Consider the following 19,176-nt stretch of genomic DNA (forward strand, 5'->3'; position numbering starts at 1 on the left):
CTACCCCCCGAATTCTCTCATTAGCTTAATAAGTTGCTGAAATAAATTTATTTCTAATTAAATCTGTGATTTGTGTTAAATCTAAAATTCTGTGACGGAATTGTTGTTGAGTAAGTATGGTTGTTAGTGACGCTTTCCTCCAGATTCTGTTTCTTTATCATAAGAGTGAATGTGAAGTGCCCTTCTAAATTAGACTATATGAAAACAATGCTGGTGTACTACTTGGGCTTCTACAAAATGATCTATTTAAGAATGCTATATACAAATATTATCTCCCTCCTCCTCCCCCCAATCCACTGTCTGTGTCAGGTTAATGAAATCGGACTAGTAATGAAAGAAGTTTTGTAGTGGATGGGATTCAAAGATTTATTTTTATTTTTATTTTTTTTTTTGGTAAGGGTCAACAAGGCAGTTAATGAAAGGGCTGCCTACTCTTTCAGGAACTTCAGAAACATTGAGCTGGCTGGTTTGTTGGCAGAGAGTTTCTCTGGGGGCTTTTAATGGCAAGGAAAAGGATTTCTTGTCATTCTTTTTTATGCTTTGGGAATCCCTAGAACTGTAGTTCCTGGAGGGAATGGATGAGAGTGCCATTTCCACTGCAAGACTGAGGTAGTTTTTCTTAAATTCTGTTTTTCCTTTTCCTTCAGTGAGGGATTAATTTCTTTAGTTTGTGTGTATGAGTATGTGATTAAAAATGCAGCATACACTTTCAGTAATTCTTCCCAGGAGCCAGAAAGAAACCATCTCATCTCCCCAGCCTAAATGATAAACATTTGATCAGGGTTGATCGGTAAGGTCCTGACAAGGAAACGCTTGAAGGATTTTATATTAAGTAAAGGTAGCAGAGGAATAGGAGACAGTTGTGTTAAGGTCTTAAAGCCTAGTTCTGATCTTGCATGCACCATGTAAGTCCACTGAAGTTAATTATCACTTTGCAACTTCCTTGACTCTTTTGGATCATTAAAGTTCTGCTTGAATACTATTTTAAAATATATTGCATGTGAACATTGTCTCACTATAGTTTAATGGAATATATACTCCTAAATTTTCCTTCTTGGAATATTTTAGAAATATGCTATACCTTGATTTAGCTGTAAGGAAATCTATACTGGAAGCAAACTGTGAAGTATCACTTTTAGAGGGAGAATAATTTCAAATTACTGTATTTGGCTGAAGGTAATGTAGTGAATCTCTAAGTCTGATATGTTACAGTATGCAGATAAGGCATCATCTACTAAGCCAAAGCAGTTTGTTAAACAGTTTCTGTTAAACTTGGTTTTGACCACATCAGGCTAAAGCTAATCTTCATGCGGCTTGTCCAGGGCCAAACCTTGTTGTTATTATTAAGAGCAATTCTTCAGCCCAGCCTGTGCTATTAAAATGGTTGTTCTGCCGATGGACATGGGGCTTCGTACTTCCTGTCTTGATATTGTTCAACAAAATATCAAAATGGATCATACTATTAGTTTGCTTTACATTTAAAAATACAGTAATTAAATCAGAAAACTTAAGTGTCTCTAAAACAAATAAAAGAATACATCGCCCAGCAGAATGAACAAAATGGCCCAAGCTCAGTGTGGAAATCACAATAAAACATTTTTTTCCACATTTGGGATACTTTCCAAGTAAAGTGAAGCTGGCTTCTGTGGGTGGCTTTTAAGTGCGATAAGTGCTCATGAATATTGCTACAGAAAGTTTCACACTGGAAATGAAAGTCCTCTCTATGTGCAAGAGACATTGGCAAAACAAGCTTTCCAACACTTGACACTGTGCGTCTTCTTCTGAACTTTAATGCCCTCTTTTATGAGTATGGTCTTGGGGCTTTTTGGCTTTAAATACCTAAATACCTAAATACAAGATGGCCAGAAGTCCACTAGGACAAAAGTGCAGTGATGTGACAGCAAAGACAGACATCAATAACTTTTGTTCAGTCTCCACCTGGATTTCGGTTTGAACAGATGATTTAGACTAAATGCTCTGTATCAGATTTCCATTTACCAGAATTAGCTAGTCCCCACATTTGTGGATTAGGAATTAGGATCAGGATTGCCCTATAAATAATACTTTAAATTGGGAGGGGAAAAAACGGACCTTACTCAGTTTCTTGCACTGAGTCATCATCTTTGTATCGTTCCACACCACTTCTAGTCTAATACATGGTAAGAATGGATGTGGTTGTGGGACATGTGACTCAGATAAAGCAAAAGCTGAAAGCAGTCAGAAAAACCAAGCATGTATAGTTAAAAATTTATTTCCTTAAATATTCCCTCCAATTTTTTTTCAGTAAATGGAGCTCCCAATTTTTAGTAATTGTTTGTGGACTGGAAGGTATCCGCTTTTGTTTGGCCGTTTAATATTCTTTGCTCCTCAATCTCATTAGGAAAAAGATTGAAACTTTACTGTACTTAGCAGGTTGTAAACTTTTATGACAGTTCAATCACTGTTCTGATTACAGCATTCATTGACAGCTACCACACTGAAAAAAAAAGGGGGGAGATGAGGGGGAAGGGAAATGTGAAATTTTAGGACTAACTGTGATACTGTATCTCAGAGCAGGACCACATCAATCTGCATTGTGTGAGATTACCAGACAGTAAATCAGCTGTGCTGTGTTAAAGCCAGAAACCAGTAGCATTTGCACTTGCTGCCTGTTTCCCACTCATTGTAAAACCATGCCCTATCACTTGATAGACCTGGAAAGGAAGTGCAAAGGAAGTGAGTGCCACTGCTGGTTCAGAATGTTCCAGTGTGGTTGGAAAGTTTGAGAAACGGCCTGGGTGAGAAGAACAAGACCTTATTGACAGGGTTCAATCCTGGTCAGGTCTGTTTCACATCAACTTTCTAAATAATCACAGCACTCTCTTTCTCCTCTCACCCTCCCTACAAGCCCCTGGGCTCACGCTTTGTCTCTGGGTCTCTAGTACTTTCACCTCTGCTTTTTTAACAGGTTATGCAGCCAAGGCAGAATACTGAGCACTTTTTTAATTTTTTCATCTTGGGGAATTATAAAATGTGTAAATTACAGGTTTGCTTACTTCTACAAAACCCCTCATACTTTTCAGGGCTTTTCTACTGTAAATTTTATATTGTGAATGCTTTTTCTGGGGAGTCTTATTCTTGTCCTTTGATTTATGGAACCACAGATTATTCCAACATTTCCGTTGGTGGCATGGCAGATCTGGCTTGTCATGTTCCAAATTAACCAGCATCATAATCTGATTTTTGTCTGACTGGACATTTAAAAGCTGAATGCATATATATCATGTGTGTAGTAGAAGAAATATGTATATGCCAAGAGTCTTTTTATTTTTTCCTGTCTCTCCACACTGGTCTATAGAATATTTAGGTCACAGAGTCATAAGAAAAGCTGCTGGAGTTTTAAATGAACCACAAAATGTGTCCCTTGTATACCACACCCTGTCATTTTGCATGGATTTATGCACAACTTCAGCATCAATATAGTAAACACTCTCCACTGGCAACCCTGTCATTTTAGAGCCTCCTAGTGCATCTCAAGTTCCAAATTCAGCAACAAGGCTTAAGTTACTATTTTTCACCCTCCCCCAGGCTGTCATTAAATAAAAGATCAAGTAGCACAATTTGCTGGACTGAAAATGTCTTTAAAAATGGGACTAAATGAATGTATGTGTTCACTTTACTGTGGATAGTGTCTTTGACCTTACCCTGCAAAGACATTGTAAAACTTACGTGTGTGAGTAGTCTCATTGACTTTATGGAATCATTGCAGTAGGTTAATTGACTTCAGTAGAATAATTTGTATATGTAAAGTTCAGTACCTGCATTTTTTTTGCATGATTGGGGTGTGATAGGTTGTCTTTAAACAAATAATGCATGTGGAAAAAACAGTGGGAAGAAGGGAAATTTGCAGGAATGGATGTCTAGTTAATTTTCTATATGTGGCTTGTGGCTTTTTATATTGTATATGGAGACAGTTTTCTATCATTGCAATAATACCAGGTTTAATACATTGATAAGTGTAATACAATGATTTATAGTTAGTGGTAATTCTGTCTGTGATGATGAACAAGATGAAATTATTTCCCTCCCTCCCCCTCCCTCAAAAAAAAAAAAGCAAAATCAGAAAAACCCAGCAACACGCACACCACAAATATGGTTTTTACATTCATGTTTGTCCATTGGAATACAGGTCATGATAGATGCATGTGAAGAAACCAAACTAATGAAGTAAATAGAATTAAAATAAAAGGTCACAGACATGGATGCATTAATATTATATGGAATGATCAGTGGTGCTTAAGATAGAGACCCATTGGTAAAAAAACATGCAATGTCTGCAGTCAGTATACTCTCTAATGGGACCACTGTTTTTTAATTTTCTTCCTCCTCCTGATCTTTGAAATAGCCCAAATCTGATGTACATAGCAAAACACCTTCCTCTCCTCAAGGCATTAAAAAATTGGAGTTGGGTGGAAGGCTTCAAGGAGAGGAGGGACAAAAGTTTCTAAGTTACTGCTGTGGGTTATCTTAAACTACTGCTGGTTAAACTTAAAAATTGAGTGTCCTTTAATTGTTGTTTTAAATGAAATATATGCTTTTATCCAGTCTATTCAGATTCAAAATATTTTAAAGATCATAGTGAGTGTAAATCTTCCAGGCCCAGTCACTGTTTCTAATGTTTTCCTATCTCTTTCTTTTCCCAGGATGGCTCGTACTTGGCTGAGTTCCTGCTGGAAAAGGGCTATGAGGTGAGTGACTCAATGACCGACTGCAGGCTGCTGGAAACACTTGGATACAGCAACCTCTAGCTTCCTTTGCTGCTGTCCTCCTTTGCGTATGTTTTCCACTCAGCCCTAGATAACAAATCAAAACTCTAGTAAAGAATGTGCAGCATAGCCTGTAATCATGCCAGCTTATTGTACTATTTATCATCTAGTGTCCACTGGTGGATTCTCTCTGCTCCTCTGGGTATATCTGCTTTTCATGCTTCCCGCTGACTTAGATAAGAAGCAACCTGTGCAAGCCAAAAGAATTAGGGAATAATTTATGATGTAATGCACCACATTTAAAAAAAAAAAGAACAAAAAAACTACTCACAATGAAATAACTTTTAATTTTGAAATTGCACTAAGCAATAAAAACCTTGCTAATCCATGGCAGGCTCATACTGAAAATTTAAACCTGGAAGTTGCTTTCTAATAGGCATTCTGTGTTCTTTATGGAGGTTTAGACTGGAGTGTAGTATTGTGCAGGGTTTTGTTTTACTTTCTCAGATTTATGACTTCTGTGCTAAGAATTTGAGCCTTGTTTACTAACCTTGATGCAATCAAATGGTTGAGACTTGTCATTTTACATCTTTTGTCCTTGAGTTTGGACTCTAATGTAAGCTGTGAAGTGGCTTGGACTTGGACAGGCTTAAGTATAAGGAAAATAAATATTGAATATCTTTCTTTTTGTCACATGTTTATTCCAGGGTTTATACAGCAGTAATATTCTTTCTGAGGTCAGCAATACAAAGGCCATACAGTTATTGTATGCTACAATACACAGTTATTTGGTACTGTTGTGGCTATATAGCCAAAGGTGTTTGCCTGCTCAGTAGTAAAAGGCTGTCCCATAGTCTTAATCGTACAACAGAGAGAGAAAAAGTACCCTTATTAGCTTGTAGCCCACCCTCTAATAATGCAGTATTGTTTTATTTTCTCTCTTTTGGTTCAGTCTAATGTTAAGTGTCTAAAGAGACTGGGCTTCCAGTACTTTCTTTTGGAAATTATTGCACAGCTTAGTAGAACTCACCATAAGAAAACTTTTCTTGATATCCATCCTACATTTTTTTTTCTTCATTTCCTCTTGTCACTCCTAGTTAATTCTACCATCTTGGTCATTCTTCGCCTGTCCTTCTGAGTGTTTATGCATCTTTCACAGTACTCAGTTCTTTCTGTTCCTTCTTTTTTGGAGCAACATCTGCTAGGAATAATTCAAATTTGGGGACAAGGAGATCTGTGTAATTGTTTTCTCTGCTCACTTCCCTTTCCCAGATGGAAAGGGACTCTATGCTTTTGTAGTGTTGGCAGCATCGGCATTCCCTCTGAACTTTCTTACAGATAAAATCGTGCACTCTGGCCCTGTTCACGCTGGCACCAGAACTGTGCAAGCTATAACCACATTTAAACATGATTGTTTCCATCAGGTTTTTAGCACACTTCTCTGAGTAGTGTAGAAAGAGTTTTTGGTGAGACCCATTCTACCTTCTTTTTTGAATGCTGGTCCTTGTGTGTATTCCACATGTCGGTACGCATGCGCACTATGCGCCTGAGTACAGAAATTCTCAAAAACAGTGCCCGTTAGCCTGTATATGTGCAATAGGTCTCCTTCTGCTCCTGACTGAGGATATGGCTGATGCCTCTCCAGTTCCTTCTTATGGTTGCATGGCCTGAGTCAGAATCCTGTCTCCCCTCTTCTTTCAGCTTCTTTGTAGAACCTGTTAATGTACTTGTAAATAGTTTTTATTCTGCTTAGTTCATGCATCTTTGTTGCTGGCTTCCTTACACCCACTTCTAGTCTAAGGCCTTGCTTGTCAATCACCCATGTATGGAATTCATGTAGAGACCAGCACTTGAAGAAGAAATGGAGGTTACTTACTGTGACTTCAAGATGTGTGGCCCCCATCTGTATTCCACTTCCTGCCCTCCATTCCCTTTGCTTCACATGCTGTTGGATTTGTGGTCAGAGTGTGTGCATGGGTGCACATGTGTGAGCCCACAGGTACTGCTTCTGAGAATTTCTGGGCTTGGGCATGGGGCAATCATGCGTACCTGCATGTGGAATACAGATAGGGGCCACACATCTCCAAAAACTTCCATTGACAGTAAATATCCTTCACTTACCTGCATAGGTACTTCATCACAGTATCAGAGTGCCACAGTATCTGTGCTGAAAACTAGCCTTTCTCGGTGGTTCATAGTATAGTATTATAACATCAGTCTTGGATGAAAACATCTCTAGCCATAATTATCACAGCAGCTGTTAAAGTAAAGCTTGTAGATGACATGGTTCTGATCATCCTATTGTGGGCATGGTTCTTTCTGTATTCTGCAGCGTGATTACAAAGGCAGACTAATTTCCAACACAATTTAATTAATACACTAGTATTAAACACCCACTGAAAGATGCTATTGCTGTCTTTGCTAGGGATGTTATTAACAAATTAGAGAGAAGGTTTTTATTTTATTTTTTTTAAATTCCATAGTGTATAAATATAATTGTAGATGCCATATGAGGAAGAAATCTCTTCTGGTAGGACTGAAGTCTTTATCGTCCTGTAGGTCTTAAAAAATTGGTGAAAATGCATCTTTTCTTTCTAGTAAAATCTTAGTAACTTCAAATTGATCAAACTAATTTTTAATGTGTCAGAAAAATTAACTTACTATTTATAAGGGGATTTGAAACCGCAGCATACCATGTAAATGGCAATTGTTAATATTCTATCATTGGCTAAAATTTGGTATGCTATATCTATAGTTCTAAATTTTCTAACATTTATTATAACTATTTGGATAATAGTTGATGTCACCTGACCTATGGTGTCAAAAACAGTGTCACTTCATACACATTCAGATAGATAAACGAGCTGATATTTGGTTGTAATAGAAATGAGTTCCCTTCAGGCACATGAATAAGGAAATTTACTTTGTTCGATGATCCAATCTTAGTTCATGTTGGTGAAATTGGAAGGGTGGGGAGAAGTACAATAGCATGAGCTGAGATTAAGGATGGTAGCATTCTTAATTACAGTATAAAGTCCTTTAAAAAGTGTGCGTTACTGATTCAGGATCTAATAAGCACTCGGCATGTGCATACCTTTCAACGCATGAATAGTGACATTGACGTCAATGGGATTGATTACTTGTATACTTACAGTTATGCAAGTGCTTTGTTGGATCTTGGGCTTAATGGCAGTGTCATATATGGCTATGTGGGACACCTGGATATGGTTCCTGGTGCCAGTCTGTTGTCAAAGGCTTAGAATGCTATGCAAGCTTATGCTCTCTGCTCCTTTATAACAGGAAGTAACTAGAATGTCTCAACTATGATCACTCTGGCCAATTAAGAAATAGACATAGATAGGGTGTAAGGGGGGTTCCGTCCAGTTACTGTCTGTGAAGGGGATATTAGCAGAGTTGCAGGGCTTCAAGGATAGGAGTGTAATGCATGGGGGGATGCCCTTTGCTTCAGTACATTGAAAATAAAATCAAATGCAGGGTTTCTATGGGAGATGATGGTAGATAATGCTTTAGCATTGTAGCAGTGCTTTTTGAAAATATAGATTGGGAGTTCACACATAGCTGATCTCAGACATTTCTAACTTTTACAAGTCTAATGTTCTCAACACTGGTTTAAGTATGCCATTTTTTTGTATGCACGCCTGTTTTTATTTTCGGAGTGGTTTTTGCTTGTTTCTAGCCTTGTACCATAATCTCTCCATTCAGATTAATGTAATTCTTCTTTGAGTACTTGCTCATGTTTATTCTGTGTCAAGTGTGTGCGCTTACCACATGCACTGGTGCTGGAAGATTTTCCCCCAATGGTATCCATAGGGGGCTGGCTCTAGTGCCTTCTGGAGTTGCGGACGTATACGCCGGTAAAAGGGGCTCTGCCACTTCCCCCTTCAGTTCCTTCTTACCACCAGTGATGGTGCTGGAACATCCTCTTGCCTTGACAAGTGGCTATACCAGTGATTGTTTCTTAGTCATCTTTACAATCCATCCTGGAATACTTGGAATGCATCTAAAGCACCAAGGGCTTGCATTCTCATCTATCAAGGTGACACCTGGCAGCAATTTCGGCCTTCCATCCTCACATCCAGGGCAGATCAGTTTTCTCACATGCAATAATCAGATTTCTTAAGGGTCGGGAAAGGCTCTTCCCGCAGGTCCATGATCTGGTTCCTCAGTGGGACCTCAGCCTAGTTCTGTCTACGCTCACTGGTCCTCCCTTTGAGCCTCTGGCATTCTGCTCTCTTCCCAAAGCTGCACAATTCCAAAAAGGAGTGCCATCTGCATACTTTGGATGTCAGATGCGCTCTGGCTTTCTACCTGGAGTGAACCAAGCCCATCCGGAGGTCTACTTAACTTTTCATTGCGGTGGCTGACAGTATGAAGGGTCTCCTGGTGTCATCTCAGAGAATTTTTTCCTGGATCACCACCTACATTCGTTCCTACTATGAGCAGGCAAAGGCTACACTTCCACTGTTAGTGACAGCTCATTCAACGAGAGCGCAGGAATCATCATCAGTTTTTCTGACACATGTTCCGATCCAGGACATCTACAGGGTCACAACGTGGGCGTCAGTTCATACCTTCGCAACCCACTATGCCATCACCCAGCGGGCCTGAGATGATGCTGGCTTTAGCAGAGCAGTATTAAAATAGACATGTCCATGAACTTCTGCCCCTAGAGGCACTCCTTGTGAGCCATCTGACATGGAATGGACATGAGCAAGAAGTTGAAGAAAAAACTGTTAACTACTACTTGTAACTGATGTTTTTTGAGTTGTGTTGCTCATGTCCATTCCATTACCCACCCTCCTTCCCCTCTGTCAGAGTTGCGGCAAGAAGGAACTGAAGTGGTGGCGGTAGTGGTGGCTGGTAGCACCCCTTATACCAGCGCATATGCGCACGACTCCAGAGGGCACTAGAGCTGGCCCTATGGATACCACTGGTGGAAAAACTTGCAGCACTGGTGCATGTGGTGAGCACACAGACCTGACATGGAATGGACATGAGCAACACATTTAGAAGAACAAGTTATGCGAGGAAGGTAACCATTTTTTATGCACATCAGATACAGGGAGATAAAGCTGGTGTGAGCAGACAGTAACTTGTCTGTCCGTGTTCCTTTAATGTAACTTCATCAAATCCCTCTATAAGAAATGGTGCTGGGCTTCCAAGTAGGGAATCTTAGTATTGTCTTGTATGAAATCACTAATCTGTATTGGTAATTAGGAATTTCAATTCCAGTGGGGGATGAGTGGTGTTTTGTTACAAACTGTTGCATTGTTTTTTATTCATTTTGTTTTCATCTAATTTATAGAGATTTAGCCTCTGTACCATCTCTCATCATCAGAGACTAATAATTATTTTGTAAGAGATATTAATATATACAGTATTGTACAAAATATAAATGATGACACAATTCCTGTCCCAAGGATCTTACAATCTAAATATTGTTATCCATTGTAATTAATTAGGAACATAAGATTCAGCTCAGATTGGTGGTTTGTAGCATTCCCTCTCAACCAACTAGCTTCATTCTCTTTCCAGCCTTTTCAGGCCTCTAATTGTTTTTGCCTCTGAGCCCTTTCTGTTTACGGTATATCTTTTTTGAGATAGTAACCAGAACTGAATGCAATATTCCAGGTGATCATTCAATATTGATTTATATAACAGAATTATACAAGTCCCAGTATTACTTCCTGACTTATTCCATATGTATTTTGTATGCTTTTTGATTGTTGCTATACTTTAAGAAATAGTTTTAACTGAGCTTTCAGCAATTATTGTCAGCTCTCTTCTATGATGGTTGCAGTTAATTAAGAATCCAGTGATTCCAGTAATGGAGAAGCATGGGTCAGATAATTCTACCAGTGTGTGTTACCTTGCATTTCTCAACACATAATTTCTTCTGCTTTGATGCCCATTCACGTATCTTTGTTGGGTCCCTCAGAAATTCCTCAGTCTTCTGTAATCTTGACTAATTTAAATAATTTTGCATTATTGGCAAAAAATTCCATAACACTGCTCCTTTCTTTTACCAGAGAATTGATTTAATATCCTCCAGTCCTATTGAAGAATCTGAAGTCTCAATCCTCTTGCTATGATTTGGAAGGCGACCACTTATTCCCACTTTTGTATTCATTCATTTTTATTTAGCTAGTTTCTAATTCATAACATCACCTCTTCCCTGTGACTACTTAATTTCCTTAAAAAGACTTTTCGAAAGTTCAAATAACACATGCGAGCTCTCTCTATTTTGTTGAAATATTCAAAGAATTCTAATTAAATACATTTTCCTTTACAAAAATCATATTAGTGTGTATCAAATCAAGTTCAACTAGATATTTTTAAATTCTGTTTTCAAAGATTACTTCAAGCAGTTTACCTGTGCATTTATAGTAACTTCTGATTGGAGATTTCTGTAGAACCAACTTCTTTCAGGAAAAATTATATTCCTTTTCAGTAAAATGGAAAGTGAATGTGCTTTTTCTGAACACATGAAATCCAACAATTTACTCAGCTTTATTGTTATTTGTAAAAGTCTCTTTCAGTCTAACAGTAAAATCAGCCACAACACTTTTTAAAATTTGAGCTTATTTAAAAAAATCAGTCCCTATTGAGAGAAATCCACTAAACTTCATTCTTAACTAGATAATCCAGTTTGCACACATTTTGGCTTTGTCACAAAGTTTGCATTTCACCTGTCTCACAAGCAGACAGAAACACCTTTCATCAGTTCTTACACTAATATTTGCTGTCATGGATTAAGCATTTGGCAGGTTTTCTTTCTCTCATGTACACATACAAAAAAAAAGGGGGAGAAGGGGGAAAAAGATAAAAGTGGGGTTTGTATTTGTCACTGGATGCAAGATGCTCTTGATCTGTTTATTTGTTGGAACTTCGTCAAGTTCTGTGATGTTTACACTTAACACATCTCAATAGTCAGCTGTTGGCATCATAGCCATTCAGCTGCCACATAAAACTTCTGCAAATACAGTCTTTTCTCAAGCTTTGAGCTGGCAGTGCTTAACTACTGGTCTATGGTTTATGTAATCTTGAACTTCAGAGTAGCTTAATTCAGATTCAGATAATCAAGATATAACAACATCAATCAAGACTTGAAGTCAGAATATTTTATTTTCCAGAAATAACTGTAGAATGCTTCAATTGACTTAAAAAAAAATCGAAAAGCTTTCTGCTGGTAGAATGCAAAGGTTGTTGATGTGCCTGTAAACAAAACAATTTGAGTAAGTAAATACAAAGTTTCTGGCATTTTGTGCAACCTTGTAAAAACAAAATCTTATTGTCATTATGCCTGTGTAATTTTTATGCATTTTACTAAAATCGTATTGTTTTTACAAAAATAACTTCTTCAAACAAGTTCTGCAAAGAACACAGCAGAATGTGGATTCTTAGAACATTCTTGGAACATTTTCCTTCATAGTAGTACAGAATGTGTGATTATAATGGAAAAAATAAACCTCAAGGGTCAGATTTTCAGAGGCCTTCAATCTGGCCTTTATAACTGTTGGCACCATATTTCCATATCAGATTTTTAATACTTAAAAAAAATTTGAGCACAAGTGACACTATGTAGGCAAATTAGGTAAGATGGACGGCAAATTGATCTGCATGTTCAAACTACGTGTCTTTGGGCATGAACAAACTTTAAATGTGACAATATGTGGCTACAAAAATTAGCTTGTGAATTTAGGTAGATTAAATCATTTTAAAACTCTGAAAGTTAATTGTCTAGCTAGATTATACAGTCCAGTTCTTAGGGTGTATCGTCTAGTCAATTTTTGCATACTTTAGACAGAACAAAATATGAGAAGCTTTCATGTATAACCAGCCGTCGCCATCCAGAAGTTGTGTCCAGGTTGTTGAATGCTCTTGGCCACAAATTAATCTGTAGGGGGGAGATGACAGGAGAAGAGAGATGGCCCAGCGCAAGCAAGCAAGTTGAATCAAATTGTGATGGGAAAGCTTCAGAAATATATGGAAAAAGTCAGGTGTTAAAGTTGAAGCTTCCGCTTGAGTGAGGAGCACTTGGTGACCTAAACTGACACAAACCTTGGCAGCAATGAGGAGGCCAGCTTTACATTTCTCTAGTGCGTTAGACACAAACAGGCTTTGTCAGGCAGGCATGTATTCTTCTTACCGCTAATCAGTTTTTTCAGACATATTTATTGTGGCCAGTTCAGGGAAGTTACCTTTCTCCTTTTAAGTCTAAGCTTCCCAGTTTTCTCGTCTCCTACCTCAGAACACTGAGTCAGGAGTTTGGAACAAGGTCCTCTTCTGTCTGTCTGTCTTCTGCACTTTCAACACACTGATGCTCTTGAGTAATTGAAAGTGGTTATCAAACATCTGCACAATGCAGTTGTGAAGTGCCATGGAATTAACAGGAGAGGATATGAAACATTTAGGATATCGGACCAAAGGAGGCAGCATCAAAGAGCTCAAAACAAAGTACTTTGTGCTAAGACACTGATAAATTGATGTTGCTACATGCTTTCTGTCTTCGATTTAGGAATGAAGAGAGATGCCTGTCAATGGTACCAGATACAAGATTTTTCGCTTGTGTGTTTTGGATAGGGATGGGGTGAATGGTGGACAGAGCTAGAGCAATCTTACAATTTCTCTTAATTAGCCAATTATTTATGCAAAAAATCCAAATCAAAGTTAACTAATAGTATCCGATCATTGTACCAGATAGGTGGTTAATGCCAGCATTTTTCATGTGAAAAAAAAATTCTTAAAGAGCTGTTTTAAATGATATATCAAGGTATCACAGAAACTCCATTTCTTTTTCAATCTTTCTGTTCCCATTTAAACTACAGGTGCATGGAATTGTTCGCCGATCTAGTTCTTTCAACACTGGCCGTATTGAGCATCTCTACAAGAATCCACAGGCTCACATTGAAGGAAGTAAGGTTTTGTCTATATAGTTATTTCTCATTCTACATTTCTTCATGCAGTAAATTGTTTCATAGTATATCTTCTCCTATCGATATACAAGTCATCTTTATTTAAAGCATACCAGCCTATAATCACGGTAAAGTTGTCTCTTCCCAGTGGAGATGTGGGATCTGTTGTAAAGTTTGCCGTTCATCAGCCAGACATTCCTCTTGTCTCTCTTTCTATCAGAAGCTCTATCTCAGTAAGAAGTGAAAGCAGTTTTCAGATCCAATTTGATATCAAATTTTATACTTATGAATTGGCTAGAAAAAATGTGCAGAAATATTTAAAGTAATTCATTGAGAGGGGAATGGGGTGGCAACTTCTATTCAGTACAAATTTTGATGATGCAGTTCTCTTACACCAAGAGGATCAATAAAGATATAAGTGCATGGCTAGACCTGCAAAAAGCTGCATGAGGTTGAGAGAGCTATAGGAGGCTACAACTGTGAAGCAGTACTGAAGTAAAACAAGTTTTGAGGGTAATTATCTTTTTAGTTACATAAAATGGAGGATCATCTTATATGCAACTTTGTATGGAATATTGCTCTAGCACTGAAATAGTTTTACTTTCTCATTGCCTTTAAGGTGTGTGTGTGTTTGTTTTTTTTTAAGCTAGCCAACAAGTCCCAGCTATACATTAGCTTGGTCATAGTAGCAGATAAAAATATAGTAACACCAAGTTACACAGTAGCTCAAGGTTTAATGAAGTAAGAGAATTGCAGTTGGTGCATTGGGGTAGATTTTTTTGACTATGAGAATAGGCATAGGTCTGGTCCAAAAAAGTTTGCTGCATGTGGATTGTGCTCTTTCACTTTTTTGATCCTCCTTTTTAATGACTATTTGAAGCTGTTAAGGAAGAGTGAGATGTTTTAAGATATATTATCCATATATTGGTGAGGCTCAAATCTGGATTCCAATGTCTCATGACAAAAATAGAGGTCTGAATGAAAGCCAGTTATCTGTGACTCGACATGAATAACATTATCACACACACACAGATAACACATGCAGCCCTGTTGCTGGACATGTACCAGACTCTAGTGGTTTTGAGGCCACACTTCACTGAATCCATGTGCTTTAAGCTTCCAGAGTCTTAACTGAGTCCTGGCATTGCTCCTGCCTGGGGTCTGTAGGCATACTCTCCTGGTGCCAGTCCTCTGTGTAGCACCCCTTTCTGAGAACTGAGACACGCCCCCCCCAGTCCAACTGCTTAGCCCTTGCGTCCATTGCTGACCCTCAGGCTTTTCCATAGCATAAGTAAACCCTTTCTCCAAGCTCCACCTTGAGGGTATTCTGGCTTTACAGTTAACGCTTCAGGAGTCTACCATAGCAAAAGCAAACAGAAACTTACACTTTTCACAGGACTCTAGACACAAAAACCATTTACTTAGCAAAAGAAATATACAATTTAGAAAAAGCAATAAACATACCTGTATGCATTCCCCTGCCTCCTTTTCATCACCACTTTGGAGAGTTCATTGGGCTTAGAGCTGAGTCCTTGAAGCAGTCCAGGTTCACCCTCCTGCACATGACTTCTCTTCTTAATCATGGAAGCTCTTATGCCTCTGACCTTTGCTGTCAGTGCCCTTCTGCCCAGTTTCCTCCTCTTCTGCTCTTTTCTCAAAATGGTGACCAAGACCTTCTCTTTTATAATCTCCAGTCCCTTTTGTCAGGTGATCTGTTCACTTTCGCCAGGTGATCCACTGCATGTCTCCATGCAGGATGTTACAGCAGCATAGCTATGGTACCCCATAGTGTAGATGCAGACTACAGCGGCGGAAGGTTTTTTTTGTCAGCGCAGGAACTCCATTTCCCCAAATGACGGTAACTGGGTTATTGGAAACATTTTTCTGTTGACCTAGTTGCATCTACGCTATAGGTTAGGTCACTTAACATTAGCACTAGCTAGTCATGGTTTACACTAAGGTAAATGAGATCACAATCAGATCCATCACATCTGGCAGGAGAACTTTTTCATTTGAGGGCCTTTTTCTTTGAAATTTGCTCCCTTGGATGTTTAACAGAGCCCAAGTCTATCAAGCCTCAGAACGTAATGTAAAATGTATTTTTATTTGGTTTGATTTTTGCTTGGTTTTATCTTTTAAAATTTGAAAGAAGACCAGTGTGGTCAAAGCTACCCATTATGGGAGGCTTGTCATTTGTATTTTAAACTTGAAAATAATCATCTAGCTGCTATAGCAAAAGATCATCTGAAGAGCAATAAAATAAATTAGTTTCCAGCCAAGATAGTATTAGAGATCGGTCTACTGCAGTTTAAAACGCCATGGCTCATATAGTAAACTGAAGCACAAGAAAATAAACAAAGAGCTACAGTATTCTTTTTCGGATACCTCTCCTGAGCTTGTGAAAGGAAACTGAAAAAAGTATAGAACACAGAAAAAGAAAGCAAATACTAGTAATTTTTGACATTCTTTCTTAATCATTTTCCTCTAGTAGAGGAATGATAACTATCTGAATCTGACGTGGAAGAATCAGGCTTGGAATCTCAGGAAAGTCTGTTCCATGGCAACTATTTTGAAACAATAGGTCTCTAAGCAGTACTCGAGGAAATAAAAAAGCAATCAAGTAGTTTTAGTCTCATTAGCTTCTAAAAGCTGTGTGTATTCCCTGTGCATTCTTCACAGGAACAACTGATTTCAATTTGAATAAAAGCACACTGCAACGGGTGTGTGTCTCAAGAAGCAAGTAATGAAATTTTATAAAATTCTGTGAAGCAAGCTAGATTGTGACTATGTGCCCAAAATAGATTCCATATATATTGCTTTCTAAAGGAGACTTCTAAGTCAGACACAAGGAAATTTTAAATGACTGTGTCTCCAAAGTTCTATGCACGTCGCCTATTTTGTAAAACTGTACAGAACAAATAAACCCTGTCCCAGATACAGGTCTCCCCTTTTAAACGGTTATCCATAAAACTTCTTCTTTCCACAAATAAAATCTTCCTTTATCCCGAAAAGTCCATTCAGCATAGCTGAATAAATTGCTGCCCTATTGTAAAGAGGAATGAGGTGGTCATGAGGATAGTCTGGACCCAAACTACTGTGAGATTTACACTTCCTGTCTGGAATTCCACTCAGTAAGCAGACCACTGCATTCTTTCTAATAGCTTGAAATTTCTGAGTAGTGTTCAGGCATAGCTTATGTAGACTGTGTTACAGTGATGCAGGTAACCCAAGGCATGGATAACTGTAGTAAAATCTGCATATAGAAAACCTTCTTGACAACTGCAAAAAAAAAAGAGAGAAAAAAGTGCAACCTTATAACCACCTCTAGTATCTGGAACCTCAGGGGCAGCTACTGATCAAACATTATGCTCCCGCCTCACACCCACCTCACTTGCAAACCTCATTAATAAACAGTGGTCACCCAACTTCCATGGAAGAAACTCATATAATCTATGCATTTCCTACTCCTGAGGGAATTCTGTGACAAAAAAAGCTTCTGTGCACAATATTTTAAAATTCTGCAAATTTTATTTGCAAAGAAATAAATATGAAGGCTCTCCAGCCTGGCAATGGGGAGCACAGGCCACTGGCTACAATGAGGTGGGAGATCACCCTGAAGGCCCCCCTCACCCCACCATGCCGGGGACACAAACTCCGCGGTGAGGCTGCACCCAATGCTGATACAGGGCAAAGGCTGGGCCTAACCCAGAAATACCCAGGGCCCAGCCTCTCCGTGCCAGGCACACCAGTTTTGGTTAGGCAGGCTCAGCCTGGCAGGATCCAAGTGTGGAGGGAATCCAGGTGTGGGGTAAGAGGTTTGTGTGGAGCAGTCTGGGTGCGGGAGAGATCTGCAAACACAGGGTCTTGTTGGGGAGGGTTCTGGGTGAACAGGCAATGGGACTCTGTATGGGGGTTCCAGGAGAAGGTGCTTGGAGCTCAGAGGGGGGTCTGGGTGTGGAGGGATGTGGCTCATGGGGGGGTGGTGTCTGGGTTTGGAGGGCTCAGTGGGGGTCTGGGTGTCACTTGTTTGGGCTCAGGAGGATGGGAGATGTGGCTCATGGGAGGGTCTGGGTGTCTCTGGTTTGGGCTCAGTGGGATGTGGGTGCAGGGGGCTCGTTGAGATGGTCCAGGTGGGGCTCAGCAGGGTGGGGGTTCAGGTATGGGGGGGCTTGGTGGGGAGTTCAAGCACAGGGGGTGAGGCTCAGAAGGAGGGGTGGGGGGGGCCTGGATGCATGGGGCTTTGAGCGATGGGAGAGCAGCTCCCTGCACAGCGATCCCTCCCCCTGCAGCTAAGGAGTGATGGGGACTGGAAAAGGGGTGTGGGGTGTGGAGCCACGGGAGGTTTCTGAGGGTGGATCTGACCGCTCTGTGCAGGGGAAGAGGAAGTGCGCTCCTCACTCAGCCCAGCCCAGCGGGGACTAGCAGCTGAGCCTGGCGCAAGGTAGGAGCTACTGGCCAGGGTATCCCCAGCCTCATCCCACCCCACCCCGTCAAAGTGATTTACCTCTCCGCTGGCTGCTCTGGGTGCCTGAAACAATGTGGCTGCACTTCTGAGGAGGGGCGTGTGACTGCTTCCATTGCTTCCCCATCAGTCATTTTTCTCCCAGGAAGCAAAAAATCTGCGGGGGCAGGAATTCTGTGCACACACAGTGGTGCAGAATTTCCCTAGGAGTAATTTCTTCTGGTTGCTGCTCTGAATCCAAAAGAATTATCTCCTTCTTGTCTGCCTGAATCTCAGCCAGCTAGTTCTTATGTAGAGAACCCTTGGCTAGACATTGAGTCTCTTATCTGATTGATTGATTGATTCTAAAGACATAGACACACAGTTTGAGTGTTGTCCACATACTGAAGACCCTACACCCCATGCCATCTCACTGTCTCCCATAGCAGTTTCATATTCACATTGAACAGGAGGAATGACAAAATTAGATCCTTGCGGGACCTAACAGGAGAGATTATTCATCTTGCCTGAAGGATCTCCCACTATTCTTCTATGTGACCTCTCAGAAGCAAAGGAATGGAGCCATTCAGTTTCCAGTCCCCTTTAACACACTCTGGAGACCAAAAGCATCAGCAAATAATCTATGTTAATACAAGGTCCAGGGTTTTGCTTTAGCAGATTAAAAACAACGAATCAGTCAATGATTATTTTTAACAAAATGGTGTTCTTTAAAAATGGAGGTACTGCATAAGCTATTCATGTACATTATTTTTTTTACTAGAAATGTTAAACATATTTACCAGGATGAATAAATTGCATTTTGAGATAAATTCTCTACGGGTTGTAGTTTGAGGACAAGGACAAAGTTGATAAGTTACATGGTGTCTTTGTTTTGACAGGAATTGGCTCACACTGATACCTCCTTTTTCAACTATCAGTTAGGATACAATAATCAGGAAACAATAAATAACAGCTGCATGACCAATATATCTACCCACAATTGAGATTTTGTCAGTAATGTCATGAAACGTTGCATTGCCTGTTATGAAGTTTT

General features: G+C 39.5%; 1 protein-coding gene across 1 annotated transcript in view; it reads left to right on the plus strand.

The window, feature by feature from the left end:
- GMDS (GDP-mannose 4,6-dehydratase) overlaps positions 1 to 19,176 on the plus strand; it is a 547,433-nt gene that overhangs the window by 86,143 nt on the left and 442,114 nt on the right. The window contains exons 2-3 of the mRNA XM_030552293.1: positions 4,683 to 4,727; positions 13,595 to 13,682. Of these exons, the coding sequence (XP_030408153.1) occupies positions 4,683 to 4,727; positions 13,595 to 13,682 (133 nt within the window). The remainder of the gene's footprint in view (positions 1 to 4,682; positions 4,728 to 13,594; positions 13,683 to 19,176) is intronic.

This window comes from Gopherus evgoodei, chromosome 2 (genome assembly GCF_007399415.2).
Source record: "Gopherus evgoodei ecotype Sinaloan lineage chromosome 2, rGopEvg1_v1.p, whole genome shotgun sequence".
Classification (NCBI taxonomy): Eukaryota; Metazoa; Chordata; order Testudines; family Testudinidae; genus Gopherus; species Gopherus evgoodei.